General features: G+C 44.9%; 1 protein-coding gene across 1 annotated transcript; it reads right to left on the minus strand.

Annotated features, from left to right (window-relative positions):
• Positions 1-290: 290 nt before the first annotated feature.
• LOC124649622 (protein ALTERED PHOSPHATE STARVATION RESPONSE 1-like) lies at positions 291-7,713 on the minus strand. Its single transcript, XM_047189220.1, has 4 exons — positions 6,546-7,713; positions 2,757-2,932; positions 1,573-1,796; positions 291-1,206 (listed from the first exon to the last, which is right to left on the minus strand). Exons 1-4 carry the CDS (start codon positions 7,711-7,713, stop codon positions 414-416), a joined length of 2,361 nt encoding a protein of 786 aa, XP_047045176.1. The 3' UTR covers positions 291-413.
• Between the last annotated feature and the right edge of the window lie 9,702 nt (positions 7,714-17,415).

The raw sequence follows: 17,415 nt of genomic DNA on the forward strand, positions 1-17,415 counted from the left end.
GTCATTCATACCCGTATTAACATGCATCTAGATACATCTATATTTAGTACACTTATTTTGAAGTGGATGTAGTATTTCGTTGAAATCTGGCAATAGTATACTGGAGACTGAATTTACCTCCAACCGGCCATGTGCCCAGCGAACTTAGGATAATATGTCAACAACGAATTGGCAGAGATTAAGGGTTCCGCCTTTCACATGCCACTTAAATGAGTCGTTCAGCACCATAATGATTCTGGAAGCTCATTCCCCATGACAATTCAAATAACAAAACAGCCACCACGCTTAACTGTTCTCATCTAAAAATCTACTACACATACATACCGCAAAAAGGCTAGGGAGGACAATACAAACGTTACAACATTTCAAGAGAGATTGTTACTAGGACCCTAACTCCTGTACATGTTCTTGAGCTAGTTATGACTACCCTGATCCTGCATGAGTGACATCAATCTTAGCTGTGAGTGCATACCGAAAGAAGCACTAGAGAAGTCAGTCAGGGCACGGAACAGCTCTGGCAGGTGTGCTTTCAGGATCGAAAGAGATTTCTCCCTGACTTGCTTTGACAACTTATTATGGACTTCAACCTCATCGTCCAGCTTGCTTTTCAGGCTCTCTACAGCAAATCTCTTCTCCGAAATTGCATCCTTTTGGCTCGTCCCCTCGCCGCTCTCTGGATCATCAAAAGTTCTGCGCTGTCCATGCTTGTGATACCAGTCCTCGAACGCCCGAGCTTTCCGCACATATTCCTTGTGAAGTTGGTTACAGTTCTCCTTCTGTTTCAACTCCTCATCTTGGACACTTAATATGGTGTCCAGGACTGCCCGAAAGCTAATGATGGCATGTCTGGCAAGATCATCAGGTAGCTTGGCTAGTTGCTCATTCCATGATTGGAGAAGAGCTTTAACAGGAGGCTGCTGCATCCTTGGTGGCGATGCTACTTTCTCCTTTAAGCTGCTCTCTATAGGTATAAGGTTCAATTTTAACCAGCTGTAGAGAGCATTTATGTACTCCTTCTGATGGCTCATGAGATCACTAAAATTTGCGGTCCACTTCTCTACAATATCACGCAGCTGGCGGGTGTGGCTGTGGTGATGTGCACTTGTTTCAATATTGGAATCAGAAATGTCAGCTGCCTTGAGATCCAACACAGTTTTCAGCTGGTTTGCATGATGGATGTGCATGTCTTCCCACATTTTTGCCATCCTGAGAAGACAGTACCAAATAAGAATTTGAGTTTTGTATTGTATGTAACAAGACCTCGTTATTCAGCTTATTACAAGAAAATAAACTATATAAAATCAAGTCGGTGATGACAAATATTATAACTATACTACACACGGAAGTACTGCTGATGCCCCAGCTATAGATCAACTATACTCACTGTCTGTAGTACTGAATAGGGAAAGGTTATAGAAGATAACATCCTTTAGGTGCACTTTTCAACAATGCGTGAAGCGGTATAGCAGAATTGACAATGATAAGGTGGGCAAGGGACCAAGTTGGTAGATCAATCTATTATGGTTCTAAATGCTGATGCGCAGCAAAGAAGCAATGTTCATCTGGTTTTACCTGTCAGCAAGATCCAAAAGTTTTTGATAAAGTTGATTATCACGGAGATGCTGAATCTCTGACACAGTTGAATCCATTGATTGCATATCAACTATGTATCTTGTATGCAAATGGGTTACAGCAGCTTTAGTTTTCTCCAGAACATCAATACCAGCATTGTTTTTCTTTTGTCTATTTAACAAAGCAACCTTCCGCTGATACTCAAGCTTCATAATCTCACCAGCCTGTGTAATTGAGACATATAAGCTGTATAAGAGGGTGGCAGGTAAGAAATGGGAACAAAATTTAACATGAACAATATGAATTGACGCAGTACTTGATTGATCTTTAGCTGATTTGTAGTTCAAGCCTGTTTCCATTCAGAAAAGATTTCTCGGACCAACTGCTGGGTTATTGCCAAATTTGATGTGTTGTTATTGCAACATTTGTTGTGTTTAAACACATGTAACCTAACTAACCCCAGTTCTAAGGTGTTTCTATGCTAGTTCAAACAAAAATGGGCATCAATACCAGGAAAACTAGGATTTTCAGCCAACTTCACCTGGTCCATGTCATTATCAAAACAATTGCTACAGAAAGAAAATTAACAACATTATGTTTCAAATAGTATAGGCTTCATTTGCCAAAAAAAAAACAAGACAGCGTAGACTTCTACTAAAAAAACAATCACATTATAGCAAGTGTAAATTGCACGTAACACAAGGTAGACATGTAAAAAAAGTTTCAATGTCCCATCAGTATATAATATGTTAATAGTAACATGATCAGTGCTACCCCAACATATGTTTGTACTTGGTAACTTGGCAAATGAAGACTATAAAAAAATCAGCAAACTGCCAAATCAACATCTCTGGTATATCCATTTCCTACTATGGTATAGACTAAAGCGCACAAAAATCAGAATGTCTTTCTTCAAAAATAACTACCATCTAGTTATGCAGACTTTACCAGAGAGAATTATGTATGTTTGTCCATGTGGAATAATGGGTGCTATTTGATGTAGAAGATGGCAGTTATTTTGTCTCTAAAGGAAGAACATAATAAGAATCATCTCAGCTTCCAAAAGTGTTTTCTTTCAGTAGAAATTCAGAATCTTCATAAACTAATTAGAATATCAGAATTAATAAGTTCAAATCAGTAATAAGCAAAAGACAGTCATGATGGACTACAGGAATGACATGCACCTTCACTTCATCATACAGCTTTTTCTCCCAGGCTAAAATTTTATCTACGACGGTTGCCAGAGTCTCCGATGGATCATTTTCAAAATCATCCTTCCCATCATCACCATTTTGCAAGCCGCTGAAGGATCTATTCCATGTTATTATTTGCATAACTCTAGCAGAATGATCAATATGTCCTGTCAAATATAGCAACCACAATTAAAAAATAGTTCGATAAATAGCTATTAAAATCGCTTTAATAATTCCAGAAAAGATATTGCAGAAAACTTTGTCACATTAGAATGACTTCCAATTGGCAAGGTATCTTAAGAGCTCATGAAATACCAACAATGGACAAGCTAATAGTGTCATTGTTAATCAAACCAAGTTATGTGCATTCCACTGAAACAATTTAAGCACTCCTATTCAGTATAACGCTTTGAAAAATTAATCAGCATGTACAGAAATGTGTGCATGAAACTAACTGAGAACAGATATAGTTTAAATCCGCATACATTGCCACCTAGTTTAGTCAATTCTAGTGACAGTGGTGACATATTTCAGAACATCAAAATTGTTTTTCCTTATTGTCTCTTCGCTTAGGTCAAATTTGTATTAAAAACATTGAGACTCAAATTTGTATTATATCTCTCTCAGAAGCAGATAAAACCACCTCTCTAATCCTAGCAATTCCTCAGCATCCGCCTCAAAATTATGTCACATGGATCCCCATGTCCCCTCCACATCCTCACTTTTCGCTATTTTCCACCACTGTACGAGGCTGAAGGATGTAGCAGAGAACCAAGCCAACCCTACTTCTCACTCTCAAGTGAGTCCAGTGCACAGTCCGATGGGACTCAATTTGGATGTTAGGACAGCATATCTGGTGAAGCATGGCAGCAAGGTCAAGGGCAATGGCTATGGCGATAAGGGCTCGATGCAGGCTGGGGCAAAGTTCTGTTCAGCACAGAAGGAAAAGGAGATTTTTTTTAGCTTGCCAACAAACGAGCATCCAACCCCACAATCTCTAGCCCTTGTCACAATTTTCATGTACACGTACATATAGTTTTGGCACTGGGATTGAAGGAACTCTACAAAACAATTAGATTAGGATCTCTAACATAGTTGCTTATGTTACATGTAAAGAGAAAACAAGAAAGCATCAGCTGTGTGCTCCTAATGTAGCAGAACTATAGAAGGCAATACTGGCAAAACAGGACCTAACTGTGTTCAATGGACGCAGAAAAATTGATGTCCGCTTGTGTGAAGCTAATAAAGGGCAAACATAGGGTCCTATGCAGATTACTAAGGACATATGCATCGCTAACACAATAACATGTAGATTTGAAATGGCAAGTTCAAACCAATAGTCCTCAATTCTGAATGTTTGCATGCTAAACTGCTAAAGTATTGTATAATAGTTTTTCCATCCCCAACTAAAAACTAGAAAGTTCACACAAATTTGACGTGTTAAGCATAAGAAAAAATGGTTCATGCCACTCATGATTCTTCAATGGTAATACATCCGATGTTCATTGTTTAGAAATACATTACTGGATATGAAAAAAAAAAACAGATCAAGACAGAACAAAGACCAGGCTTTCTTGAGCATTAGACAAGGAAAAGTTCCAGTTTCCGAGATCACTCTCATTGCCTTGTCTGTTGTTAATTTGTAGGAGGTAATCACTTGACCTTCTATCTGAGTTTTTTTTACTGTCGGCTACGTTGCACGGATACGGCCCCAAACTCACGTATCAGGGGTCGGATACGATCGGATACGCGGATACGGCGCCGGATACGTATCCCAGCCGTATCAGCCAATTTTTCGTTAAAAAAATTAATAAAATAAATCGGATACGTGAGGGATACACTAGGATACGTTACGGATACGAAAATACCATAATCGTCCTTTCACCTCCGGATCAGAGAAGGGCTCGACATAGATCGCTGGCCGCTGCGCCGCCGGACCAATCGCCGGTAAGCAGATCCCTCCGCCGTCCACCACTGCATCGCAGGACAGCAGGTTAGTTTCTCCTCTTCCCATCTCAATCTCTCGCTTCTTCATGGTCCTGCACTCCTGCTGGCTGCAACATAGATTGGTTTTGCTTGCTGCGGCGGGCGTGGCCGGTCCGGGCCGCCGGGAACCTGTGTTGGTTGTCGGAATTTGAGGAATCAATCTACTAATCTAGTTTAGTAAAGATTAAACATGACACCTTGATTCATTTGGATTATTCATTTTGTACTGACTATCCCCTGTTATTTTCTCTTCTTGCAGGTCAGCAATGGCTAGCAACTCAAATGTGGGCAGCGCTGCTGGAGGTGGAAGACAAAGTGCAAGAAATTGGAGCATGTATGGTCACATACATAGTATAACAAGAAACAGGTCATCTATTCTATTTAAGTTATTATTATTATGTTCTTGCTTTTACCACCTACTTGGAAGTTTGGAATTTGAGTATCCATTTAATTCTTGTAGGCTGAACCCTGGACGTGCTGAAGATCTTGTCTATGTGCATCAAAACTTGCGTCTTATTTCAAGGAGATCTGCAGATTCAAGTGGCCCAACACGATCTTGGGATATTGGAGGAGATACCCACAATATATTTGATGGCGGTGAAGAATTTCTTCAACAAACTGTGCTCTCGCTAGACAAACGTGAGCTAGACCTTGGAGAATGAAGTTGCGGAATGATTATTCAAAATTCAAACTTGCCAAGTCGTCATGTGGTGTTATTTTGTCATGTCGTGTCATCTATCTGCTAAATTCGTACTCTCTTATTAGCTCGTTATTGAACTTTGTTGGGTGAACTATTGCACTGTTGGGAATTGTTTGTGAACTTGTCCGATTATCAAGTTATGTGCTATCTAGTATCTACTATCAAATTGTTTTTGTGATTTAGTTGTTCTTTGAGCGTGCTGATGTCTGGGATATGGAGAAATAGAGGACACGATGAACGGAGTCAAAATGGAAACATTTGCAAACTAGCAATGTAATTGTAAGCAAGTAAGCATGATGTTCTTTCCAGTTAGATTTTCATCATTTTTACTATTACCAATTTACTAAATTGTTATTTGACAGCTAGGTGGAAAAAAGAGGGCTGCACCGTTGCAATTGACAAGCTTTTTTTGGCAAACAACTATATCACGGTACTCCTATATATAGTAATAACTCAGCAAAACCAGTAATTTAGTAATGTTTATTATATATATAGAAACGTATCCCCGTATCCGTGTTTTTGAAAAATCGCCGTATCGCGGTATCCGTATCCGTATCGCCGTATCCGGGCAACATAGACTGTCGGCGCATTTTCCATATTATACAAACTGAATCCTTACCAAAGCTGTGACACTAATACGAAGAACACTTGAAAGTTTAAATTGAATCCAATGGGTACATTTGACCCATATAAGCACGATTGAGAGAGATATATCCGTACATCTACAGTCAAAATAAACAATCATGGCATCCAGACCAATAATTGTGGCGAGACCCTCTTTTATGCCAGTTCCAAAAGGATCAATTTTACCAACAGTAGCTAGCAGTAGCAGCTAGAAGAACAGGCCGGGCATCGCCATGTTACCGGCTGGGAGAATGGGATAGTGGGGGTGCGGACATGGACAGCTCAATCTACTTGCGTAGCAGCAGTTGTTGTTTTGGACGTCTCTCTCTACCAAGGAATCCATCACATCGCCATCACCGCAAAAGATCAACCAAAAAATGTTTATGACAACAAAATCACAACAACAAGCACAAATTAATCCTAACACAGACATTCAAAATCGAGAACCTAGGAAGGAGACTGACCTTGACCCTTGGCGTTGTCGGCGAAGTTGGAGTGGTAGTGCATCCGGTTGGCCTCGAGCAGGGTGGAGACCTCCTTGGCGCTCTCGGAGGCCCTGAGGAAGCTGTCGTCGATCTCCTTGAGCACGCGGAGGAGATCCACGCGCGGCGCCGCCGCCTCGGCGGGGGCGACCTTGCCGTGGCCGGGCTTGCCCCAGCCCGTGACCACGGGAGCGGACTCGGTGTGCTGGTGGTGGAACTCCTTGTTTTTCGGCTTCACCTTGCCCTTGCCCTTCTTCTTCTTGGGGTGCTTGGGCGGGAGGGTCGGGGGCGGCGTGGCCATCTCCGGCGTGCGGGGTTCGTCCTCGTCGTCGTAGGAGGATGGTATGGGTGCTGGTGGGGGAGGAGGAGGTGGGGGAGGGGAGCGGGGTGGAGGGGGTGGGGAGGCGGGGATGTAGGTGGCGTCTTCCGGGTCTGGGACGATCTCGTCGTCCTCGGTGGCGAGGGTCGCCGCCATCCCCTCCTCCATGGAGAAGAAGTAGTCCCAGGTGTCGACGCTCCCGGACTTGGGGTCGAGCTGGGGCGGGGGCGGTGGCGGAGGGGGTGGCTGGGGGGTTATGGGGGTTTCGGGGGGAGGCGGGGATGAGGTGGGTGGCGGCTGGTGTCGGTGCCGCAGCCGGCGGCGCCGGTCGTCGAGACGCGCGTCGTCGTCGTCGTCGGTGGCGTCCTCGTCGTCTTCTTCTAACTCGTCCTCCTCGCGGATGGAGTCGCTGTGGAGCATGGCGGCGGGGCCCCGGGCCTCGGCCTTGGGCGGCATGGGCATGCTCATGGAGCGGTGGATCTTCCCCGGCGAGGGCGAGAACTCCGGCAGCGGCGGCGGCGGCGGCAGCATCGTGTCGATGGGCGGCGGCGGCGGCATTTCCTCCTCAATCGGCGCCGGCGCAGGGGCCGCGGCGGCGGAGAGCCTGGCGGGTTTCGGCTCCGCGGCCGACGGAGGTGGGGGCGGCGGTGGCGGCACCCCCTCCCCGTGCGCGAACTCGGAGAGCGCGGCGCCGGTGTCGCGCAGGGAGAAGGCGTAGGCGGAGTGCGCGGCGGCGAAGGCGTTGCGCGCCGCCACTGCCGCCTTCATGTGCTGGCGGCGCTCCTTGCATCGCGCCACCGCCTCCTCGTTCTCGATCCGCGACTGCGCGCACCCCATCTCCGCTGCGGACCTCCTCTCGGCGGCTCCTGTCCTCACCGCATTGCCGAGCAGAGGAGAGCGAGGGAGTGTGGGCGTGGAGGTGGAGGGGAGAGTGGATCTAGGAATAGTTTGTTGTTTGTTGGTTCCCCTGCGCCTGTTATTGCTCGTCCCGAGGCGCGGCAGCAAGCGGGCGAGAGACCTCTGCTCGCTCTGGCGAGGGGCTCGCTGTCGCTGGGGGTTTAACCCTAGGCCCGCCGGCCCACTGACCTTGCAGGCCCACCTCGGCCTCTACCCCACACGCCAGTGACCCAGTGGGGTGCGGACACGCAGAACGGACGGGCGGGCAGCGTGGTGTGGACCGTTGTCAGTGGTGGCCTGACCAGACCTGCCCTGCCCCGCGCGTGCTTGTCCTCTCCTCTCGGGCATGGGGGTGGCGCCGCTGCCTAGCCATAGCCGGTAAAAGCGTAAATACCTGGAAACTTCAGGGCCTAAACCTTTTTCTTTCCACCGTGTCCGTGTTCACCTGCACTCTTTCCCCGACTTTGTTCGTGTTTTTCCTCTGCTTTCCGGGGCGCTGTCCCACTGTCGCCGAGGGACTCGAGACATTGGGCCTCGCCCGCCCTGCTGCCTTGCTGCGCTCCCTCGGCGAAAAGCTCGTGACAGAGGCTGCCACGTGGGGGCGCGTACCTTCCTGGCCCACGCGTCGGCGTGCGGGAGTTTCGTCGTCGCGCGTCACGTGCGACGATTTCGCTCGGGGCGTGCTGGGGTGGGAGGGGAGGTCCAACAACTCCAACGGCTCGCCGGGATGAATGGCGACTGAATGCGACAGTGACGTGCTGGGCTGGCTGCCAGCGGCTGCCGCGGCCGCCGCATTTCCTTCCTCGAGTTGCTCCGTCGCGCTCCGCAGATGAATGCCCAACGATCCGACGAAGCGTACAGCAGTGAACATAAGATTTTTCTCCGACAAAAAGTCCATTTTAAACAATAGCTTCTAGATGTTCGACTTTGTACCTTAAACTATACTGATCTGTAATAAATCCCAGAACTGCTTACTTGACACACCAAGAAAGGGATTATCCAATCGAGTGAAATGCTTGATCATCAACCAAAATAAACCCAAAAAGTACCTAGTGCCTCACTGACTGGACGGCCCACATGTCAAATTACTCTCACGTCTCATTCTTACCTCCCAGACTGAAAAGAAAAAAAACAAGGGGCATGACCGTATACTGGCGGGATGGGGAGGGCCACCCACCTCGGCTCGCCTAGCTCAAAGCAAATACAATAAGGTTTAGTCAGCGGGCTATAAGAATTTAGAGCATCTCCAGTCGCGTCCCCCAAACCGCGCCGGATTGAGCGTTTGGGGGACGTGTTTTGCTCGTGCCGCGTTTGGGGGACGTCGCTCCCCAGCCGCGTCCCCCAAACGCCGCCCCAAATGAATATTTGTGCAGGAAAATAAAGGTTTTCATTCAATTTTGATTATATATTACAAAGTTTGAATGAAAACGGCTAGATTTCATCTAAACCTAGGCTACCGACCGCCGGCGGCGCGTTCGACGGCCCCGCCCCGTCGTCGCCTCCCCTACGCCGCGCGCCTCCTCTGCCGCGCGCCTCCTCTCCTTGCGTTCGGCGGTGGCCGGACGGTGCCGCTCCCGCCGATAGTCCTCCTCCGCCCTCCCCTGCTGGGCCGGCAGGAGGGAGAGCTCGACGGCGCGACGAATCTGCGCCTCTTCGCGGGCACGGGCGTCGTCCTGGAGCTTCTTCTCCGACTCGAAGGACTCGACGAGGGCGCGTTGCTGATCGGCCGTGTAATATCCCAGGTTTAGAGGCTACAAAATGAGAGAACACCAAAGTGTGCATTGCATTCATGCATAGAAAATCCGGGGAATTTTCGCGCTTCAAATAAAACTTACCACGATGAATCGAAGTTTCACTTGACTTGTCGGAATTGAAGTAGATCATCAAGTCAAGCGCTATAAACTTCATCGTGATCTTTGTTAAAACCTTGTTTTGGGTAGAGATGATTTGATCTATGGATTATACCAAATGGAATTATATTTACAACAACACATTCTTTAAGAATCAAACCCTAACTTATTAACACTTAAAAGTTAGCAACTACCTTTGTGTGTAAATTAATTCACTTCTAAACTTATTACCAAATAAGGTAAACCATAGGGTCTAAAGTGCATAAAAGCCACACCTTCTTATTTAAATCATAACTTATTAAGTATATGAAATATCATAAAACTAAATCCATTTACATTACGATTTATAGTTCAAACTATTTGAATCAAACTGACTATGAGTATTTTGAAACACTTATGATCATGCCTTGGTGAAATCAAACCCAACTATCCAAAATTGAGAAATAACCTTCAACCTTGATCTTTTGATCAATATTATAATATAAATCCAATCCAATATGATATAGTGAGTCATCAACAATAATAAAACCATCCACAAGATATTTAGTAACAAATGCCACTTGGCTATCTAAAAATAAATCATATGAGAGGATAATGATCATGCCACATGTGATGAAAATATCTACATGACTTGCTTTCCAAGTTATGCCACCTCATGCTCAAAGGATTGCTATGGATGAGGGCATGACAACTAAGCACCTTACTCATCTAACCAACACAAGAGTCACCACCTATGTGTCATGATACTAGAGTTTGCCCAAGCCTATAAATAGAGCCACACCCTTCATCCCTTTGCTCATCTTGTAGCATGATACATGTGAACAAACACATAGAGCCACTCCATATGAATTAGCTAGGATCAAGATGAAGAAGCTAGGAGGTGGAGGCATACCACAAGAAGAAGGTTTATCAGATTTCCTGAAGAACAAGCTACATAATATTGCAAGGTAGAATCCCTAGGCAAACCATATATTTAGAGGATCATATCATCATCTCTTGAGTAGAACCTTAGTAAACCAATTCCATAATCATCACAATTTGGTACTAATTAGAAACCTAAGAATCTAAGTGAGTGTGATGAGAGGAATGATCAAGAGTGATTAGTGAGGAATAAGTGGTTATTGTCTAATGCATGATTATACCTTGTAGATATAGATGATCAGCTTAAACCCATGTTATTAATAGATCTCATCTATCACATAAAATAATAAGTATATCACTAGTAGTTAATCCCAAACCAATCCTCATGCCTTGTGTAGAGGAGTAATCCTAGTCAATTAAACATAACCTAACTATTGCTCACATCCTAAACCTAGTGGTGTATCCCATTGGTGATCACTACTAAAAACCTAGACCAAGTCTGAAATCCAACCCATGGATTACTTTGGATTATAAGTAGAACCTCGCCATACATCATGCCTATTTCCTACTTCAAATAGTGAAGTATTCCCAAAACCATAAACCTTGTCATATAGAACCAAACTACATAAAATATTGTTTCCTAACTTGTGTATCATGGATCACAAGTATAAACCAAGCCACATATGCTTATGGATTAAATGCCTTTGGTGAGTAGAAGGAAACCAATACCCTATTTTACTTTGCTATCCAAATATCTGGTTTAGTGAACCAAATGAAATAGTATTCGGATAAGTAATTGAATTAACCATAATGAGATTAGGATCTATTTTAAATAATTCAAGTAGTAGTTTGTTAAGCAAGATTATCTAACATAGAGTGAATCCAACCATCTTCTTAAAACCCTTGGAAACAACTCTCTACATAAAATCATGAACCAATCCCATTTCCTTTACCATTTAATTTAAACTCTAACCTTAATTAAAATATATGTGAACCTCACTATTGTTAAATAATAACAAAACTTAAGGACCTGTTTACTATGCACTGGTTATAAACTTCAAATCATTCAAAATAGGTTTGGTTCCCAAATTTAAAGAATTAAGATAAACCATTAAACCCATATCTACTTTATTTATATTTCACCAAAGCCTCAATATAATCAAATATTAAATATTTGTTTGAACAGAACAAATATGCAGCAAGCGACCTTGCTAAGTTCTATTAAGGTTCACATATTTAAAAAAAAACCTGCAAAACAAAACAGAATTCAAATTTGAATTCAAATATCAAAACAGAAAATAAAAACAGAAAAGAGAAAAATAGAGAGAGAGAAACTTACCTGGTGGACCGCGAGCGGCCAGATGGACTCAGCCCACGTCGAGGCCTAGCAAGGGACCAAGAGCAACTCAGCCCAAGCCAGATACCGATTCGGGAGCTTTAAAAATCGTGCAAAGGAGAGAAGCTCTCTTCTCCTTCTTCCCCGGCGTCGACAGCACAGAGGAGGAGCTCGGCCACGTCCTCGACGAGGATAAGAACGCCGCCGGACGTCAACGAGTCCCTCAGAACCTCACCAAATCCTTTCTGCGTCCGAGTCTATCCATTGGCGCCAAGATTCGTGCCCACAGCACTTAAAACCATCACCGCCGCATCTGTACCATCTCCGGCGGGTCGTCGTTGTCGATTCCGAGCTCAACTCGAGCTATAAAAGCTCGAGGAGACGCGCCGAGAACCCTAGCTAGCTTGTTACCCCTTTCTCAATCTCTCTCGGACTCTCAATCTCTCCCTATCTTCACCTCACCCCGGCGGGCTGTCGAAGAAATCCTCCGGCTAGCCGTCGATTGAGAGCACCCGGAGTCCGTGGCGTAGCTCGTTGGATGCGCCCGATGCCGTAGGGACCTCCCGGCGGAAGGAATCGAGAGGGGAGATCGGGGCGAGGCCAATTTGGGATTTTCCCCTTGCAACAGATTGCCGGGATTCGCGACGGTGAGCTCGTCTCCGACCACCAACGTCCTCGTCGAGCACATCATCATCTTCGGGGTGAGCATACGCACCTCCGGAGCCTTTTATTTTGCTGCGGCATCCATCCTAGCATCAGATTCGATCCCTCGCCGGAGTAAACCGCCGCGGGACATGAACGCCGGCGTAGCTCCGGTGATCCCCTCACCAAACCATCCCCACCACTAGCCTCAGCAAGTCGAGGAGAGTCCGAAAACATTAGTCGCGCGTCTCGGGAGGCACTAAAGCGGCGGCGCCGTCATCAGCAGACCGCCGGCGGTTAAACGCAGGTGAGGTCAAACACGCGGTCAAGGTTGACCGGTCCTTGCCGCGTGGCTGCTGAGGTGGACATGTGTAATAACCCAGAACATAGGAACAACGAAGGGTAGATTTAGAAATGGGATGTGCATTTCATCGCAAAACGGGGGAAATTTTCGCGCCTTATTGCAACTAAACCTAAGAGGGATCGAGGTTCTCTCTCATTTTGCACTTAGGGTTAGGCAATGTGAGTTAGGGAAATTTCGACATGATCTCTTTTGTATCTTGTTGATTTGGGGAATTGATTTCATTTGACAAGTATCAATACATTAAACAATAAACATTGAACAATATAAATGGAATTCATAATTCAAACAACTTATGAATTCAAACAACTTTGAATTTCAAAGTAAATCACCAATACAATGTTTATTTCAGAATATATATGACACTTAATCAAAAGCTCATAAACAAAAACCTTGGGCTTTATTGATATCAACACAGATTACAAAGTCTTTACAATATTCTTGATACAAGAATTGATAAATAATAAACAGAAATGAAAATGAAGATTACAATTTGCTCCTATAACTAAAACCTAAACTAAATGCTTGAAGAACATATTCCGGTCATATTCAACTTCAAAACCTCGCAAAACAAATCACAAACACTAGCCGTAATATAAGTGTTAGCTCAAGATTCAGTTTAGACAGCTTAGCAAATGACACAATCTTCAGCTTTGGACAGAACCAAGTCACAAGCACACTTGTGCTTGTCCAAAACCAGGGACAGCACAAGATAGGATCAGCAGCAGACCAAAACTGAGCAGCTGCAGGGGGCTCAAGTTTCAAGCATATGAGAGCACACAGCTCAAGTGTGTCTGGGCAGCAACAAGAAGGCCATGCAAAAGCATAGTCACCAAGCATGCCAGGCTTGTGTGTCAATGCAGGGAGAGAAGTAGGGATCATATAAAAGGAGCACAAACCCTAGAAACCAGAACCGGTCGACCGGATAGGATTCACCGGGTAAGGGTGAAGCAAGAACAAGCTCAGCTTCATCCAGCTTCTTGATCAAGAACAAAGCCAACACACACAACCACTCAAACCATCGAAATCATGGTGACCTAGAAGATCATCCAGATCTGGAGGTGAAGGGCTGTGGACAACCCACAAGTCTGCATCAACACAAAATCTCATACTAGGAGCTGGAACAAGGTATACCAAGATCCTGGAAAAGATCCAATGGATCTAATCCATCATATGCATGACATAGTCATGGGGTTGAGCAGATGCTCAACAGGGTGAATCATCACTTGGTTTTCACCAAGGATCACTGCTAGTCTAAAAAGCCACCAAAATAGAAACCATCCAGATACAGATCTTGTGCACAGAAGCAAGATCCGATGCACGTATAGCACCAAGTAGATGTATTGCAATAAATAGCAGCTAGTATAGACTACACGTAAAAATCCTAGGCACATAACCATCGAAACCCTAGATTTCTTCACAGGCAAGCATATTGGCATTCATACTTACTATGATCCCCTAATATGCAAGCAAAGTTGAGTAGCCAACAAGATCCAACCACTAGGTGAGCAACCGGCCGAGAGCAAGGCTACCGAGGTCACATCACACTTAGCACCAAATAAGAGCAAGCCAAATAGACCACATCACTATCCGGAAATGGATTCAGAGTTTAATTGCTTGTAAAAGAATCATGAACAAGCAAACTCATATACAAGCAAGACATTTAAATCATCACCGCATAAGCAGTTCATCATAATTAAGTAATCTAAGCATGAATTTATCACGTATCCATGCTAAGCATGACAACAACGATACTCGTTAAGCAATACAACTTAATTCATAGCCACTAGAGCAAGTAAGCAACAAAGACACAGTGATGCTTGAGCATCAGCATCACCAAATAAGTGAACCATATAACCACGGTGTTAGTCGGTAAGCAATCATCGACAAACAATTGATCAAATTGATCAATCATAGCAAGCCAAGCTACACGAGAGATTTGCCAACAAGCAAGAAATGATCCAATGGATCATTGGATTGCGAGAGTTAGTACTCGAATCATATCACAGGCACCTATGGCACACACACAAGTGTCACGGATGCATCACAAGTGCACCTAGACAAGCAAGCATGATAGACCAAAGTGAGCATAAGCAAGTCATAACCAATCATAGCATGGCATAGATAGCTCTTGAGCAAGCACAGTAGAGCATGGTAAGTGTAGATCATGCTAGGGGTAGCAACAAGGCAAGCATAGCATGAACAAGCAAGCAAAGCAAGCATGTGCCGCACTCAGGAAATGGTAATTGGGCCATGAGCTTGCAAAGAACCGAAGCACGAGAAGATTGCGCAAGCAAGAGCATAACTCTAGATGATCACAAGATCACCAGAGAGTGACATAACATGAGGAGGAAGAAGCACAAGTAACAAGGGGAAGCGCACGGAAGAGAAGGAGGAGGAGCATAGGACTTACCCGCGCTCGGAGGCGAAACTATGGCATGGCGAGGCAGAGTGCCCGCGCGGCCATAGCAGCTGCAAAGCCAGGGAAGGCGCCGGCGTTACGCCGACGAACACCACCACAGCAGCACGGCATGGAGACGACGGCACAGGCGCTGCAAGCAGCACCCGTACCAGGTCGGTCTCGGAGGCGCACACGTTGACGACGAAGGCGAGAGCTCGTCGGAGACCACCAGATCGCCCATGGCGATTCTCCAGGAGATCTAGATCGAGGCGATTCGCCAGGAGAGGACGAGAGGAGAGAAACGGCTCGGACAGATCGATAGATCCGCTCGAGGCGGTTCTAGATCGGTAGGTGGCCACGGCGGAGGAGGCCGGTGATGGCCGGAGCAGTGGCGGCGGCCATGGCGGCGACGCCATCGCCTCGTGGTCGCCGGAGATTAGGGTTAGACGAGTGAGAAGAGGGCCGAGTGAGAGTGAGAGTGGTGGGCCGCTTCGGCGCCACCAAACCCAAAAGGGGCCAGCCTATTTGGGCCGTCCCTCGAGTTAGGCTATTGGGCTGGGCCCAATAGGGGTCCAGGGGGTATTTTGGTCATTTCTCATTTAATAAAAGACCAAAACTTTACCAAATTTTAATAAATCATAAACAACTCTAAAAATCCAATAAAAATTGGATTTATGAATGAACAATAAATCTTAACAAGAATAAAATATGAAATGGAATTTAAGAAACAAATTCAAAATTATGAATTTTCGAATTCAAATAATAACTTGGAATTTTATATTATTATTTCCTTGTATTTAAAATTCAAGGAAAAATATCAAATAAGTTCAAATACTTATTTTCAAACATTTCAAAATGAAATTCTAATATTCCATGTCATATCTATTGCAAAGGGTATTTTTCCAAGAAAATACTATATTCCTTTTTATTCCAAAAACTATAGAGGTAACTCTATAATTTCAAATTATTTTGGAATAACTAAGGTAATTATCAAGTAAAATCATTTTACTTTGAATTGTTGTACTTTGTGTGAATTACAATGATTAATACTTTTAAATCAATTGTAAATTACCATCAAAGACATAAATCTTAAATACAACCCTAAATTGTAATAATTCAATGGGGTAAAGGGATTCAACATAAAATAATACATTCATGATTGCATTATTTGGATTTTTATAACATTGTCCTTACCGGACAATGATGCTTCTTACGTAACCCGAGGTCCAGGTTCCATCAACCGCATTGAACCGCACTATCTCGCAGATCCACGTGCAAGTTCACCCTTGCTCATGTCAACTTGATTATTTTCTACTACTTTTAATGCAAAGCTATATACTTATCATTCCCGCATCGCAAATGAAATGTTATTTTCCAACTATGAATATGACTATGTGGTCGGCAATGGAACCATGGTATGTGTTGATATGGTGGAGGTTCCATTGCAATGGGTTATATCACCCTAGGATTAAATTACCAATGCCGTCCAGATGATTCTAGCGCCGTACAAACCGCGTTGACCATGAGATCTATAATGGCTCGGAAAAGCCAGCTGTATCTTTTCCCTTTCGCACGCCAACGGATCGGAGAGACGGTGGGGTGCTGGAGGCACCGCCGCAATAGGTTGGGAAATCCTTTTAAATCCCCATCCATTGGTGATGTTAATCTCTTCCGATCTATGAAGGATTGTCCGGAGTATACCATGAGTAAAGCCGTATTATCGGGGAAGTCTACCGGAGGTATGCGGTCGGACAAAAGGGTGGGTTTGCGAACGCGGAGAAGGCGGTGTGGGCTTGGATCTTTATACCTGGCCTCACACCAAAGGAAGTGTGAACGGGGGCAAGTCCCTCGCGGATGGCAAAAAGGGTGAGATCTCTTGTGGGAAAAGTAACGCACCTCTCGCAGAGTGTATCAAATTGTGGCTGTCACTCCTTGTTCCGGAAGGGAACCGCGAACGCGGCAGAAAGGAACTCCACGAAGTTCGGTCAACTCCGTGAAGACCGGCGGGCATAGTTTTCATAATAAAAGCAACCTTTTGAAGAAATGTTTTCAAAACATGCATTGACTCGCGATTTCCCGATCAATGGTCGTAGCTAGTGCATCAAACACCTTTTATTCTTTTAGAACTTGCCGAGTACCTCTGTACTCACTTTCTTTCGACACCCTTGCTAGACCGTGATCCCGAAGTGGA

Source organism: Lolium rigidum, chromosome 4 (assembly GCF_022539505.1).
Source record: "Lolium rigidum isolate FL_2022 chromosome 4, APGP_CSIRO_Lrig_0.1, whole genome shotgun sequence".
Classification (NCBI taxonomy): Eukaryota; Viridiplantae; Streptophyta; class Magnoliopsida; order Poales; family Poaceae; genus Lolium; species Lolium rigidum.

Excerpts from the sequence above, each read along its gene's own strand:
- LOC124649622 (XM_047189220.1), bottom strand. The coding sequence starts at position 7,713 with ATGGGGTGCGCGCAGTCGCGGATCGAGAACGAGGAGGCGGTGGCGCGA. Across the intron at positions 1,797-2,756 it reads AGCTGTATGATGAAGTGAAG|GCTGGTGAGATTATGAAGCT; the intron begins GTGCATGTCATT and ends TCAATTACACAG. Across the intron at positions 1,207-1,572 it reads CTTTTGGATCTTGCTGACAG|GATGGCAAAAATGTGGGAAG; the intron begins GTAAAACCAGAT and ends CTGTCTTCTCAG.